This window comes from Varanus komodoensis, unplaced genomic scaffold (assembly GCF_004798865.1).
Source record: "Varanus komodoensis strain SLA01 unplaced genomic scaffold, ASM479886v1 scaffold1, whole genome shotgun sequence".
In the NCBI taxonomy this organism is placed as follows: Eukaryota; Metazoa; Chordata; class Lepidosauria; order Squamata; family Varanidae; genus Varanus; species Varanus komodoensis.
The window spans coordinates 128,018,185-128,031,905 of record NW_025335268.1 but is presented as its reverse complement, the minus strand read 5'-3'; the positions used below and the strand labels follow the sequence as shown (position 1 = coordinate 128,031,905).

At 44.6% G+C, this 13,721-nt stretch overlaps 1 protein-coding gene across 1 annotated transcript in view; it reads right to left on the bottom strand.

Annotated features, from left to right (window-relative positions):
* The window catches only part of SOX13 (SRY-box transcription factor 13), a 34,059-nt gene extending 25,134 nt beyond the window's left edge, over positions 1-8,925 (bottom strand). Inside the window, exons 1-2 of the mRNA XM_044445434.1 lie at positions 8,901-8,925; positions 1,182-1,389 (exon numbers count right to left, since the gene is read on the bottom strand). Of these exons, the coding sequence (XP_044301369.1) occupies positions 1,182-1,389; positions 8,901-8,914 (222 nt within the window). The 5' untranslated portion in view covers positions 8,915-8,925. The remainder of the gene's footprint in view (positions 1-1,181; positions 1,390-8,900) is intronic.
* Between the last annotated feature and the right edge of the window lie 4,796 nt (positions 8,926-13,721).

The window sequence follows — 13,721 nt, the reverse complement described above, 5'->3', positions numbered from 1 at the left end:
TCCAAGACCTCAGGCAGGAGATCTGTATTGTTCAGGCCTGCAACCCATTCATTGGAACCACCCACAACTGGGTCTCGGGTTTTTTCCAGGCAACGTACATACCTTACAAATCATCTATGGCCCCTCTCCTTTGATGGAAATTAAACTTTCCATTCCTTCTTACTTTTTACTGATATGGGTAAAAAATGTCAGCAAACATGCAGTGGTCACTAGGAACATCATTCTGTACCACAGAACTGAAAGCATTCAGATGTCACTTTTTCTTGCCCAGGAGCCCAACTGTTTTTACTTCAGAATAGTCACGGAGGTGCTCTGAATTTCGCCGGAGCAGCGCTGCTGCAGGAAGGCTGAGGTGCTTTCAGCAAAGCCGCCATTCGCGCCCCTCCTCTGTGGACAGATATAAGCCAGGTAGGCTAATCAGTGGTTGTGGGTATGGGTGATTTAGACTGGAAGAGGGGCAGATTGGAAACAGTTTTTTTTAAGTGCCAGTGCACTGCTGTTACTCTGATCCAAACTGGACTTCCTTGTAGTCCCTTTCAATCAAAAGAGCAGGTGATTGGCCTCAGATCGGCATTCATGTATGCAAATACAACACCAACTCAGGGCCAGCCCTGCCCTTAGGCAGAGCGAGGCTGATTTTGGGTGTCACAAATGGGCAGCACAACTGTTAACTTATGTACTATTCTTGTATTTTTAGTGGCAGGTGTGTGTGTGTGTGTGTGTGTGTGTGTGTGTGTGTGTGTTAGACGAGAGAAAAACAGGGAAGAGAGGAAAGAGCAAGGCTAGCTGAGCGGAGAAGTTCCGATCTTTGAGTGAGTGTGTGTGCATTCAAAGAGGAACTGAGGGACTAGGCGGGATCCCCACCACCTTATCTGGACTTCCGGATAAGGTGGGGGGGGCTTCCTCCCACTCCATTCCACTGAGCTTTGGAAGTTTTCTCTCTGATTCAGGCCCTGTGCTGCACAGCAAAGCCCATTCGTATGATTGCACAGGGACCTCGAAGAAGAAGGAAGGAGTGTGTGCAGGGTTGTGGCTGTGCCTTGAGCAGCACAATGTCTTGGGCTGGGGCCAAGTGAGGTTCTCCCTCTTGCAGCCAGCCCCAAGTCCCTCAAGACCACAAGAAGTGCCTAGCCCTGCCTCAAAGGAAGGAGGCTGGAAGGAGCCCAAGTGACTGTGCCCACCTGTGGAAGGACCGGGGGATCGATAATGTCACCCAGCAGTGACGGTGATGTGTGTGCTTTGTCAGAACCAGGCGGAGTACTAGCTGTCTCTTCCTGTGCAGGCTTGTAGCGGCTCTCGTTCTTCTCTTCTGTTTTAATAGCACAGTTCACCATGTTCCCAGCTCCATTGAGCTCCAGCTGAGGAGAGGCAGGGCTCCTCATGGACATCCTGTGGGGAGCGTGAGAGACATAAAAATTACCATGGGAGGTGGGGATAGAGGAGGTGAGCCAGTCATTCATTCACTTAGAAAAGTATCAGCTTTCCAAAAGCCAAACAATGTATAACATGGGTCCTACAAAGGACAAGCTGCACGGATAATTAGATAGCCTCTTCCTCATTGGAACATTTCAAGTCACATTCCGCACTGTGCAAATCCAATGTGAACTTTGGCAACTCCCAAAAGATATGCGTGTATGTATGTATGTATTTAAACCTGGGAATGCTGATTCGCCATTATTTATTATTTATTTTTATTTCAAACATTTCTATCCCGTCCTTTTATACCCCATTAAAGAAAGGGGTACAAAAGTTATAAACGGAACACAACAAGCTGCCTTATTGTATGCTCAAAGTGGCTAACTGTCAATTCAAGTAACAACAACATTACAAAACAAACAAATGACAAGCAAATTACAAGCCTAAGAATAACTCAAACATCAAATCTAAAGCAGAATAAAACAAAGCCACAAAAGCTAAGCTACAGATACATGCTTTCTGTTTTTCCTTCTGAAAGTTAAAAGAGAGCTCTTCTAATACATCTCTTCAAAGAGTTCTAAAGCCTTGGGGCTACCACAGATAAGTCGTTCCTGCTTCCCACCATCAGTAATATCTCTCAAAGGGCACAAACTTAGGCATGCCCACTTGGAACTAAGCCTAACTGAGATCTATGGGAATTACTCCTTGGTCGTAAGCGTGTCTTGGATTTCATCCTAAGAGGAAAGGAGCGGACCCAAGCCTAAGTAAGTGAACTACGAGGGCTTGAATAGGAGAAGTAATTTCCAGTATATGCAAAGTCAAAGGCTATGGGAAATTGAGTACCAGTACCTTAAATTCAGCCTCCAAATTAATTATCAGCTAATAATTGTAGCAGAAATGGTTACATATGTTTGAACTGCACACTGTTTGTTAAAAAGCAAGCGAAGCACATTGCCCAAGCTGCATAAGAAGCCTCTTCAGAGATTGCTTGAGAACAATGTGTTCAGCAACTGAAGCACAATAATGGAAGAAAGGCAGAATTATAAGCGAATGAAATAAATGGACTAAAATTAGAATGGACGTTCCCAGTGCAAGACACCTGCGTATCTTTCCTGCCCCTTCCCCTTGCAACTTCTTAAAACAAACTCTTTCAGAGAGGATAGGAATGCCACAGGGCTCCAGCCATGCGCCATCTTGATTTCTGCAGAGTGTCTCTACAGAAATTAAGATGGAAAGGGGCTGGACTTGAACTGGCACAACGCTCTGCAGTACCCTCAGCTGCCATGGAACCTCCTCCCACTGATGCTTGGTAAGCTATGGGGACAAGGGCTTGCAACCGTGGGCCAAGTAAGCAGATCTATTTTGGAAGAGTAAGCAGCGCAGGGGAGAAGAACAGGAGAGAATGACCTATGTGCATGTGGTATGTATGAATGTAGTATGGGCAACACATTGTCTTTCCTGTAGGCACTTTACCTGCGGAGCTCTACCCCTTTCACCACAGTGCAGGGGTCACTGCCCAGCTAACACTGGGAAAGGAGATGGACAACAAGGATGTCTCTCCCCACCATCTTTCTCCCCATCACAGCCACACTGACCTCAACCCTGCAGCTGTTTGGTTGCCTGGAGCAGCATAATCTAAATTTGAGGGGCAGAATTAATTTTAGAGGAATTTCTTTCTAGCTGATTTGAGGGAATTAATTTGCACAATATCTGTGAAATGGGAGATCTTCTGGACTAGGAAATGATGTGTTCAATGGAATGTTTCTGCATTTTGGTGCTCAGATACCACTTCCAGTTTGTATTCAATCGCTCTGGGAAATTGCTTGCATCTGAGCCTTACCAGTTTGGTTTCTGTGAAGTGGGTGCTTAATCAAAGATACAGTCTGCTATTTGGGGCCCAAGTCCAACCTCTGCTTTTTACTCAGCTTCTCAGGAAGATCACCTGTTATTTGTGACCACCCCGCATGCAAAACAGCTACTTTGTGATTGGCCACAACCTGTAGCAGTCATTTCGTTGAGGTTCCATGACAATTTCTCGATTTCCAGATGTGTCCATGGGCCCAAAAAGGTTGGAGATCCCTGCTCAGAAGAAATATCACATTGCTGCACTTAACCAAATAATTACAAAAATATACACCGTATGGAGTCATGAGCCGAAGTTCATGTAAGACCAATTTCCTGAATCAGGTAGAGGACATAGCTTCAGAGTGAAACATCCAAGTATATTTTCTTTATGGATAGTCATATGCATATGTGGTACATGTTTTTTCCTGCACAAAAGTGATGGCAATGTAGAGAAAATGTTACAGACAAACTGGCTATCAGAGGCAACTTTCCTTGGGCCTCCCAGGCCTCTCTGAACAAGAACCAACACAATGCAACGACACAGCAATCTTTTGGTTATGCCAAGGCAAAACAAGAGCACAAGCACAAAGGATTTGGGGCAAGAGCAGCCATTATAACTGGCCAAGTGGAGCTCTGGAAAAGCTCAGGGCAGTAATTACATAACAAACAAAGCCTGTCTCAAGCTGTGAATTAATCAAACTGCTGAAAATAAAACCTTCCTCTCAGGAACTTCAGACAAAAGAAACGAAAACAACAGGGTTGGCTGGGTAATGAAAAGCCAGCACACTGAATAGGGGACAAAAGGAAGTGGAACAATAGGGTGTTGGACAAAAGCAATAAAGTAAAGGGAAGTGTGACAGCTGAACAATGGGGCACTGTGCACGCCAGAGTTTCTGATCTTAGCAGGGCTTTTTTATCTCGGTTCCCTGCCCTTCTCTGAACAAATCATTGTGCTTTTCAGGCTATTGGGTTTCCTTTGCCACTTGCTTTTTGGCTCCTGCAGCCTTTTCAGTCTGAAACCTGCATCTTTCCATTTGCAGTCCTGGTCCAGTCCTATCCCTGCCACAGCCCACCAGAGACCGAATAGATTCATCTTCTGGAGACAAAAGCCATCCATGTGTTGGGGAGGAGCACCGATAAGTGACAGGAACTCATCCCCCACTCCAAGAAGACATGCCAACTGCATTGTGTAGTCTTTGGCTCTCACATCAGATGGCAACAAAGCAAGTCTCTCTGCCACTGGCATGACACTGCCAGAGGAAGGATTCTTTGGTCTCTATTTGCCCCGGCTGCTCCGTGTTGTGTTCAAAGCACTTGGCTAAGGTGTACAAGAATCATGTTGGACAATTGCTAAAAAAAATCCCTGTCAGTGAAAATTAAGGACACTTCAAGGCAAGGAGGGGGAAAAAATAGGCGTCATGGAGGCTGTTTCGGTATATTCAAAACCACAAGAATTTTACTGATCCTCATGAAGCCCAAAACAGCAAAAAAAGAGTGTGGGGGGTTATCAGGGTTAGCATATCTTTTAGAACAACCACAACAACAACAATAATGAGGAGGAGGAGGAGGAGGAGCAGGACAATGACAGCTATTAACATGTAGTATACGAAGCACTTCACATTTATTATCTCTGAAAAAGAGATTTCATGTTTTCCTATAAAGAAATCTCACAGTGCTCAGTGAAGCTCGCTCCCAGTTAATTTTACATAGCATTGCAACTTCGGCATTTAGTACTAGTTCAGTATTATTGTACCCAGTTTGAAGCTGGGAGATATAGAAGGAAATTCATGGCAAAAGATGGGATATGAGGAAGGGACTCTCTGGCTCACAGCTCAGTTACTTCACCATTATAGTGACTTCTCCGACCTCCGGTTGTTAGGGCTACAACTCCCAGCATTCCTGAACATTGACCATGCTAGTTGGGGTGTTGAGAGCTGAAATCCAGCATGTCTGATCACCAAGTTGAGTAAGGCTGCACTATAGCATTATTTAAACCTATTTATTGGAAATATTTGCATCCTGCCATTCCCAGGCATTCAAGATGGCTATAAGTAATTCTCAACAGGCAGCAAGAAATTTCCAAAGGGGAATGAAACAAAACCAAACAGAAAACCAGGACTGCTCTGCAACCAGCTGCACAGCTCTGCACTTTTCAAAAGGCAGTGCGTGCCACACTTCCAACCCAGCATTAACCGGAGAACCACCAGCAGTGCAGGAAACAACCATCTAGGCAAGCCCAATGACAGATTACATGGGCTGGGAGATTTCTGCAAGTAACACAATAAGCCTCATAAGGAAATTATGGGCCATTCTGTATTCACAGAGAACATGCAAAAGCTTTCAGTGTGTGCTTGGACTCCCCATTCTCTCCAATGATGTGTGATAACTTGCTATGGCTCTAAGTTACCCATTGTACAAGGACATGGAAAAGATGACATCATGTCCGCCCTGTAGGATTTACTGCACTGTGGGTTTTATTCCCTTGCCATATTCACATGTATCCATGGAATGTGGGTTGACTATCTCTTAGGAACACATTTCTACTTAAGAAAACATAATATCTGGATTCTTGCAAATGCCACCCAAAAGCACATATTAATCTGGCTGTAGATTCAAAGGGTAGGCAGTCAAGTTTTTGCATACAGAATATAGGAGTCCTGGTATGTAGAATATATAGATCATTCTGTTGTTTTTCATCTGCCTTGGGAAAGGAAGATAGCTGTTGAAAATAATCATAGCCATATGGAATAATGCATATTGCCTTGGAGCCTATGTGTGCAAGTTCTAAATTAATCTATTAGGAAGATCCATATCCAGCCCAAGCATCCACCTTAGCTCTGATCTCCGGAGCTACATAATCTGCATTGGGAAGTGGACAGCACATGTGGCCTCTTCTGTCTGTTTTTGTGGCCATCGCTGAATCTGCTGCCACAATGGCAGCAGAAGCAGCACTTTTTCAAGGAAACAAAGAGTGCCAGGAGTACTCCTTTAAAAACTGGAAGCATGATTCAGTTTTTAAATAAGGTGTGTATGGCCACCATTCTTTGCTTGCTTGAAAAATCACTTTTGCACTGCTGAAATTTGGTCTCCATCTGGGGTACATACCTTAATGTGGGGAGGGAGTTTAAGAATGTCAGAGAAGCTGGGGGTGATGCTGCCAGAACTCCAGACTGGTTCACTGCACTGGTCTCCTAGCAGCGTCACTCAAACTGAAATGGTCAAAGTGGAGACACTGGACTAGGAGACATCCAACCTCTTCAGGAGAACAGTTACATTAGCACAAAAGAATGGATGTCTCTAATGCTGATGGAGGCAGAGAAACTCCTGAAGGCAGCTACTGGGCAGCAGCAGTAGCTGAAGGTGATACTGTGGAGGATTTTTCACTGATAATGGCAGTGATGCTCAAGCTATTTTTGGTTAGTGCTGTGCAGAAGGCAGCAATGGTAAACCACTTCTGAATATTCTTACCTTGAAAACCCCATGATGAAACAATCCAAAAAGAAACAAGTGATAGTGCCAGAAGGTAAGACCTCCAGGTTTGAAGGCACTCAACAAACTACTGGAGAAGAGCAAAGTACAATTACGAATACTGCCAATGAAAGGGAGTTAAGTGGCTGATACGCATAGAGGTAAAAGGAAAGTCCAATGCTACCCAACACATACAACTGGAATGCAGAATGTGAGAAGTATGAACCAAGACAAACTGGAAACCATAAAGCAGGAAATGGAACAGTTAAAATTTACAGTATTTGGTGTGAAAGAACTAAAGTGGACTGGAATGGAACATTTTTAGTCAAACACAAAGTATTTTACTACAGAAATTAAAAACTCAGAAGGAATGGAGTAGCTCTCATACTGAGGCAAGATGTAGCACAGGGGCTAAAACACAAAATCCAGTTGAATAATATGTATCAGAATGTATTGAAAACCTATAATCATTCAAGTCTATGCTCCAACAACAGAGGGAGAACTAAAAACTTTTATGCAAGCATCCAAAAGGAAATTGATAACACACCAAAAGACTTGCTGCTAATGTTTGGTGACTGGAATGCAAAAGCAAGAAACAAAACAGAATCAAATGTTATTGGGTGATTTGGCCAGAGAATGACTCATAGAATCTGTGAAGATGACTGTCAAATAGATATTTCAAGCAACCCCCCAGAAGACTATATACATGGCCATCACCAAATGGCCAATACAGAAATCAAATCAACTATGTAATTGGATACAGAAGATGAAGAATCTGTATTAGCACTGCCAAGACAAGGCCAGGAGCAGATTGCAGAAGTGACTGTGAATTCTTGTTATCTAAAATCCAAATGAAGCTGAAAAAGATCACCAAGAGAAATATAGCGCCAAGATACAACTTCAACAATAACAACCCCAAGAAACTTAAAGTATGCATGAAGTACAGATTTGCATTACTCAACTTAATTGACCATGAGACAGTAGAACTGTGGACTGAAACCAAGACATTATTTGGGAAGAATGCCAAATAATAATTTCTTTCTATGTAGCTGACAGAGGACTGGCACAATACAACCAGTCCTCGTTAACAGGCAGGTCCTGCTTTGAATCAGTTGCAGTTGCTGGACAGTTTTCAAAGGCAGCCCCATGTAGAGAAGGTTACAATAGTCCAGATGAGGGGTTTCCAGAGCATGGATAACTGTGGCCAGGCTCTGCCTGTTCAGATAAGTCTGCACTTGGTGGCTAGGAGCAGCTTTTATCAGCTACAGCTGATTCACCAAGACTGCTTGAGACTCCAGTGATACTTCTGGGTTCAGTATCACCCTCAAACTATGACCTTGTCCTATAGTGGGGATGCAACTCTGTCCAGGACAAGTTGAGCGTCTTCCTGTTGGACAGATGATCCTTCTCAGTCCTGTCTGGACTGAGTCTCAGTTTGTTGGCCCTCATTCAATCCATTACCAAACTCAGGCACTGATTTAAAATGGTCACTTTTCAGAATGGTCTGATGAAAAAGAGAGGTAGAGCTAAGTGTCATCTGCGTATTGATGACATCTCAGCCCATACCTCTGGATGACCTCTTCCAGAAGTTTCATGTAGATGTTGAAAACTATGGGGGATATGGAGTGAGGAATGTCTGGATTTCAAAAAGGAAGAGGCACTAGAGATCGTATTATAAATATACAAATAAATGTTGGCTCCTGGAGCACCAAAGAATTTCAGAAAAAGATCAGACTGTCCTTTATAGATTACAGCAAAGCCTTTGCATGGATCACAAGAAGCTATGGATGGCCCTGGAAGAAATGGGTGTGCCTCAGTACCCGATGAGTAGAATGGTTTCCCATAGGCAAAGGTGTAATGCCTATCTCCCTGTGTGTTCAATCTGTAAGCAGCACAGATCATAAGGAAAGCTGCATTGGAATCAGAGGAAGGAGTGAAAATTGGCAGAAGACACGTAGTAATTTAAGATAGGTAAATGATATCATACTACTGGCAGAAAGTGGCAATGAAATGACTCCTGAAACGTGAAAGAAGAAAATACAAAAACAGGACTGCAGCTAAAGATTAAGAAAGTCCCCCGCTCAAAAAAAAAACCCCACATAACTACAGAAGAATTACAGAACTTTATTTTTAACAATTAAAAAATCAAAATTGTGAATTTTTTTCCATACCTCAGCTCAGTCATCAATTCAAAGGGAGACTGCAGCCATGAAATTCAGAGAAGACTGAGACTTGGAAGGGCAGCTATGAAGGAACTGGAAAAGATCATCAGATGTAAGGGTATTATTTAATTATTGCATTTATCTACCACCCCACTAGCCCAAAGAGATCTCTGGGTGGTTTACATTTCACTGGAGACCAAGGCCAAGATCATTTTATTTATTTATTTATTTATTTATTTATTTATTTATTTATTTATTTATTAAAACATTTCTATGCCGCCCCATTCGCTGAAGCCTCGGGGCAGCTCACAATATAATATAATACAAAATAACAATATAAAACTAACAATATAAAATAAATAACAATATAAAAGAAGTCACCCTGGCCAGATAAATAAGCAAATGCTGTTAACAATTAAAATGACACTTAAATAAAAAGGTCTTCGCCTGGCGCCGAAAAACAAATAACAACAGCGCCAGGTGGACCTCTCTGGGGAGCGCATTCCATAGATTGGGCACCACCTCTGAGGAAGCCCTCCTCCGAGTACCTACCCTCCTAATTTCTTTCACGGAGGGTTCCCGGAGAAGGGCCTCTCCCACAGATCTCAAGGGGCGGCCGGGCTTATATGGATGTAAGCGCTCCTTCAGGTAACCAGGACCCAAGCCATTTAGGGCTTTATAGGTCATCACCAACACCTTGAATTGGGCCCGCACTTCAATGGGAAGCCAGTGAAGCTGACGGAGGACTGGAGTCATGTGAACATAACGCCCAGTCCCTGTCAGCAGCCTGGCAGCTCTTCAATACCAATTGAAGTATCCGGACCGTCGTCAAGGGAAGCCCCACGTAAAGCGCGTTACAGAAGTCCAGACGGGAAGTCACCAGCGCGTGTGTCACTGTCGCCAGGCAGTTGAAGTCCAGGTAGGGGAGCAGCTGATGAATCAGCCGAAGCTGAAGGAAAGCGCTCCTCGCCACCGCTGTCACCTGAGCTTCCAATGAAAGCTCCAGGTCGAGTAGCACTCCCAAGCTGTGGACCTTGTCCCTAAGAGGGAGTGCAACCCCATTCAGGACTAGGTTAAGTCCCCCCTCTCCGAAGCCCGAACCACCAACCAACAGGACCTCCGTCTTGTCTGGATTGAGCTTCAGTTTATTGGCCCTCATCCAGCCCATTACCTCGGCCAGGCACCGGTTCAGCACAGCCACTGCCTCACCTGGATTGGTGGAAAACGAGAGGTAGAGCTGGGTATCATCAGCGTACTGATGATTCCGCAGCCCACGCCTCCTGATGACCTCTCCCAGCGGTTTCATGTAGATGTTAAACAGCAAAGGGGACAAAATGGATCCCTGCGGTACTCCATGGCATAGCTGCCATGGTGCAGAGCCATAGTCCGCCAGCACCACCTTCTGGAATTGACCATTGAGATAGGAGTGGAACCACTGCAAAGCAGTGCCTCTGACCCCCAATCCCGCTAGCCTATCCAGAAGGATACCATGGTTGATGGTATCGAAAGCCGCCAAGAGGTCCAGGAGAACCAACAGGGACGCACTCCCCCTGTCCTTCTCCCTGCACAGGTCATCGTACAGGGCGACCAAGGCAGATTCAGTACCATACCCGGGTCTGAAGCCGGACTGAAATGGGTCTAGATAATCAGTTTCATCCAAGAGTGCTTGGAGTTGTCCCGCCACCACCTGCTCCAACACCTTGCCCAGAAACGGGATGTTGGCCACTGGTCTATAGTTAGTGGCCATCTCTGGATCCAGTGACGCTTTCTTCAGGACCGGTCGGACTACTGCCTCCTTTAAAGGGGCAGGCACCCGACCCTCCCTCAGAGAAGCGTTAACCACTTCCAAGATCCAGATCCCAATCCCGTGCTTGGAATTATTTATTAACCAAGACGGGCAAGGGTCCAATAGGCAAGTGGTGCGACATACTCGTCCAAGCACCTTGTCCACATCATCGGGCCGCAATAACTGAAATTCATCCAATAATTCTGGACCAGACGGCAGCATTGGCGTCTCCCCAGAAACCTCTGATTCACTAGTGGAGTCCAGCTCGTGACGAATCTGAGCAATTTTCTCCCTGAAATGCCTGGCAAAGTTGTCACAGCGGGCCTTTGAGGGTGGAACCTGATCTTCCTTAGGACCCAGACGAACCAGGCCTTGCACCACTCGAAAAAGCTCAGCCGGACGGCATTGTGAGGAGGCAATGGAAGCGGGAAAAAACCTATTTTTTGTCGCCCTCACCGCCACAGCATAGGCCCGATAGTGGGCTCTCAAGTGTGTTCGGTCAGATTCATCCCGTGATCTCCTCCACCTATGCTCTAGCCGTCTCCCAACCTGCTTCATCGCCCACAATTCAGGTGTATACCAAGGGGAAGAGCGGGCTCTTCCATACTATTGTATTCTCAATCACAACATATGGATATGAAAGCTGGACAGTGAAGAAAACTGGCAGGAAAAGAACTGATGTGTTTGAAACATGGTGCTGGAGGAGAGCTTTGCAAATACCCTTGATGGACAGAAAGCCAAACAAGTGAGTCATAAAACAAATCAAGCTTCTAGAGCTTTTCCTAGAAAACCAAAATTACAAAACTAAGGCTGTCATACTTGGGACACATCATGAAAACACAAGACTCCCTGGAGTCATACTGCAGAAAGTCAGAAGAAGAAAAGGAAGACCAAATATGAGATGGACTGGCTCCATAAAGGAAGCCACCCTCTTGAGCTTAGAAGAGCTGAGTGGGGCTGGCATGGACAGGTCATTTTAGAGGGCTTTCATTCATGAAGTTACCATAAGTCAGAGACAAAATTTTATGGCACCTAACAAGAAGAACAGATTTGGGGTGGGTTGAAGCTTCTGGTGGATTCTGGGGCAATACAGTGCTGCAAACACTGGCCATCATCCATACCCAGTCAACATGGAAACCCTTATTCATGGGTACCAAATTTGCTAATGCTGCTTGCTCAAAACCTAAAAGGAAATAATAAATCTCTACCTAGATGTGCCAGTGCTGTGTTGGCTCAGAATGATAGGAGTTATAATGCCATCTCTCATGGAACTTAGCATGACTTCTATGGCAGAGTGTAAAGATGATATGGGAAGTAGCTATGGGAACTCCAGCTGGATGGCACTGCCTCTAACTGTCATGAGTCCCTCCTCCTTCATTAGCTTGCCTTGGCAAAGCAAACTGGACCCCGTTTTGCCCTTTCTGCTTGACAAGAAAGAAATCTGAAGTGTTTTCATGAACAGGTGCAGAGATGGCTACACATTTCTGTGGGTGTCAAGGTTTTTCAGGTGTTAAGTAGAGTCCCACTGCTCCCAGAGGCTGAGATCAAGACTAATAAACTACATAGGATCACACAAGCGCAAACCTCAGAGTTTGTAACTGGCAGACAAGATGAAGGCTCTGGAGGTAATCCCAGTATAAATACCACAAGCCTGAATTCCTGCTTTTGCTAACTAACAGCAAATGCCTACTTCACTTCAAGCCCCAGCAACCAATCGCAAGGAGTTTGGGCTGCTGAACTCACCCTCCAGGTCCAGCTTTGTTGTACAGCCACCCCTAATCTGAGCCCAGCCTATGACATAGACATAATTTCTCAATCTCAGTTTTAGGAGGGACAAGGGCCAGGGGCAGATGTTTCCGCTGTTGATTTCCCATTAGTTTCTTTTTTATCCTTTTTAGACCAGCGTGGTGGTAGTGGTGTCAGATAATGAGACAGGGCCAAAGTACACTTTAAGAGAAACATGCTTTTTAAAAAGTGGATTCGATAGGGTTGTCTTGCTAAAAGACAGGACAGAAGAGAACACAGATGTATGCACTATTTGCACGTGCTAGTTTATATACAGAAATTTAGAATAAATTACAATAATAAAAATAGAAACACGGTATATTTCATCTAGCAGGGAAGATGGTGACCAGAGTGCCCGCTCAGTTTGTTTTCTAAGTGCCAAATACTGATGGGCAACTTCAAACCCAGGTTGTTCCTTTCATTGTTTCTCTATCTTTAAACCACACTTGCAGTAGACAGCCTTTCAAAGAGACCACTGTCCTCTCAAAAGTACAGCACATGAAACCTCAATTTAAACTGGCCATTAAGAAAATAAAGAGAAAAGCTTCTGTTGGCACTCCCATTAGAGTGTGCTTCTGATTTATACGCACACGAACAGCTGGTATTGCCCAGCACCTTTGCTCCGGAGATCCCAACATCAGTCGTCCCATGGGTACTATACATCAGGGTAAACTCTCCACTGGGAAGAACCAAAGCTTGTAGTAAACTGGGGTCCCTAAACCAGTCTGGCTACATCTGCAAGTACACCATATTTGTCCACCTTACTGCTTGCAGCATACAAGCCTCTAAGCAAAGTTCAGCTTCAGGAGTTTTTCTGTATACAAGGGACACTGGAAGAGAAACAGCTCTTGTTGAAGCGAATTGTGTGTGGAGGGCCTGAGGCCATCTTTCTTGAGTTATCATACAATTCGTTTTACAGAAGAGCTCAAAGAAACTGCAGAAGGTCACAGTAAGAGAAATTTTAAAAGGATCTTCAGGGCACCCTGTCCTGCAAAGATACAATGAGCAGAGATGAAAATGAACTGCGCATAAAGAAACCCATGCTTTCCTTCCAGTCCTTATTACTTCAGAAACCCTGTTGAATGCATAACCCTATTATGCCAAGGGGGAAAGAAAGCCATATTCGTGTTGCAGGTCTCGCTTGCTCACTGGTATGTAGCCATGTAAGAGGGCTGCATTGTCATCCAGACAATGAGGAAATCAAGAACAATCAGTTGGTGGTGAGCTGAAAATGTATTCATTTTAAAAGAGCACATAAA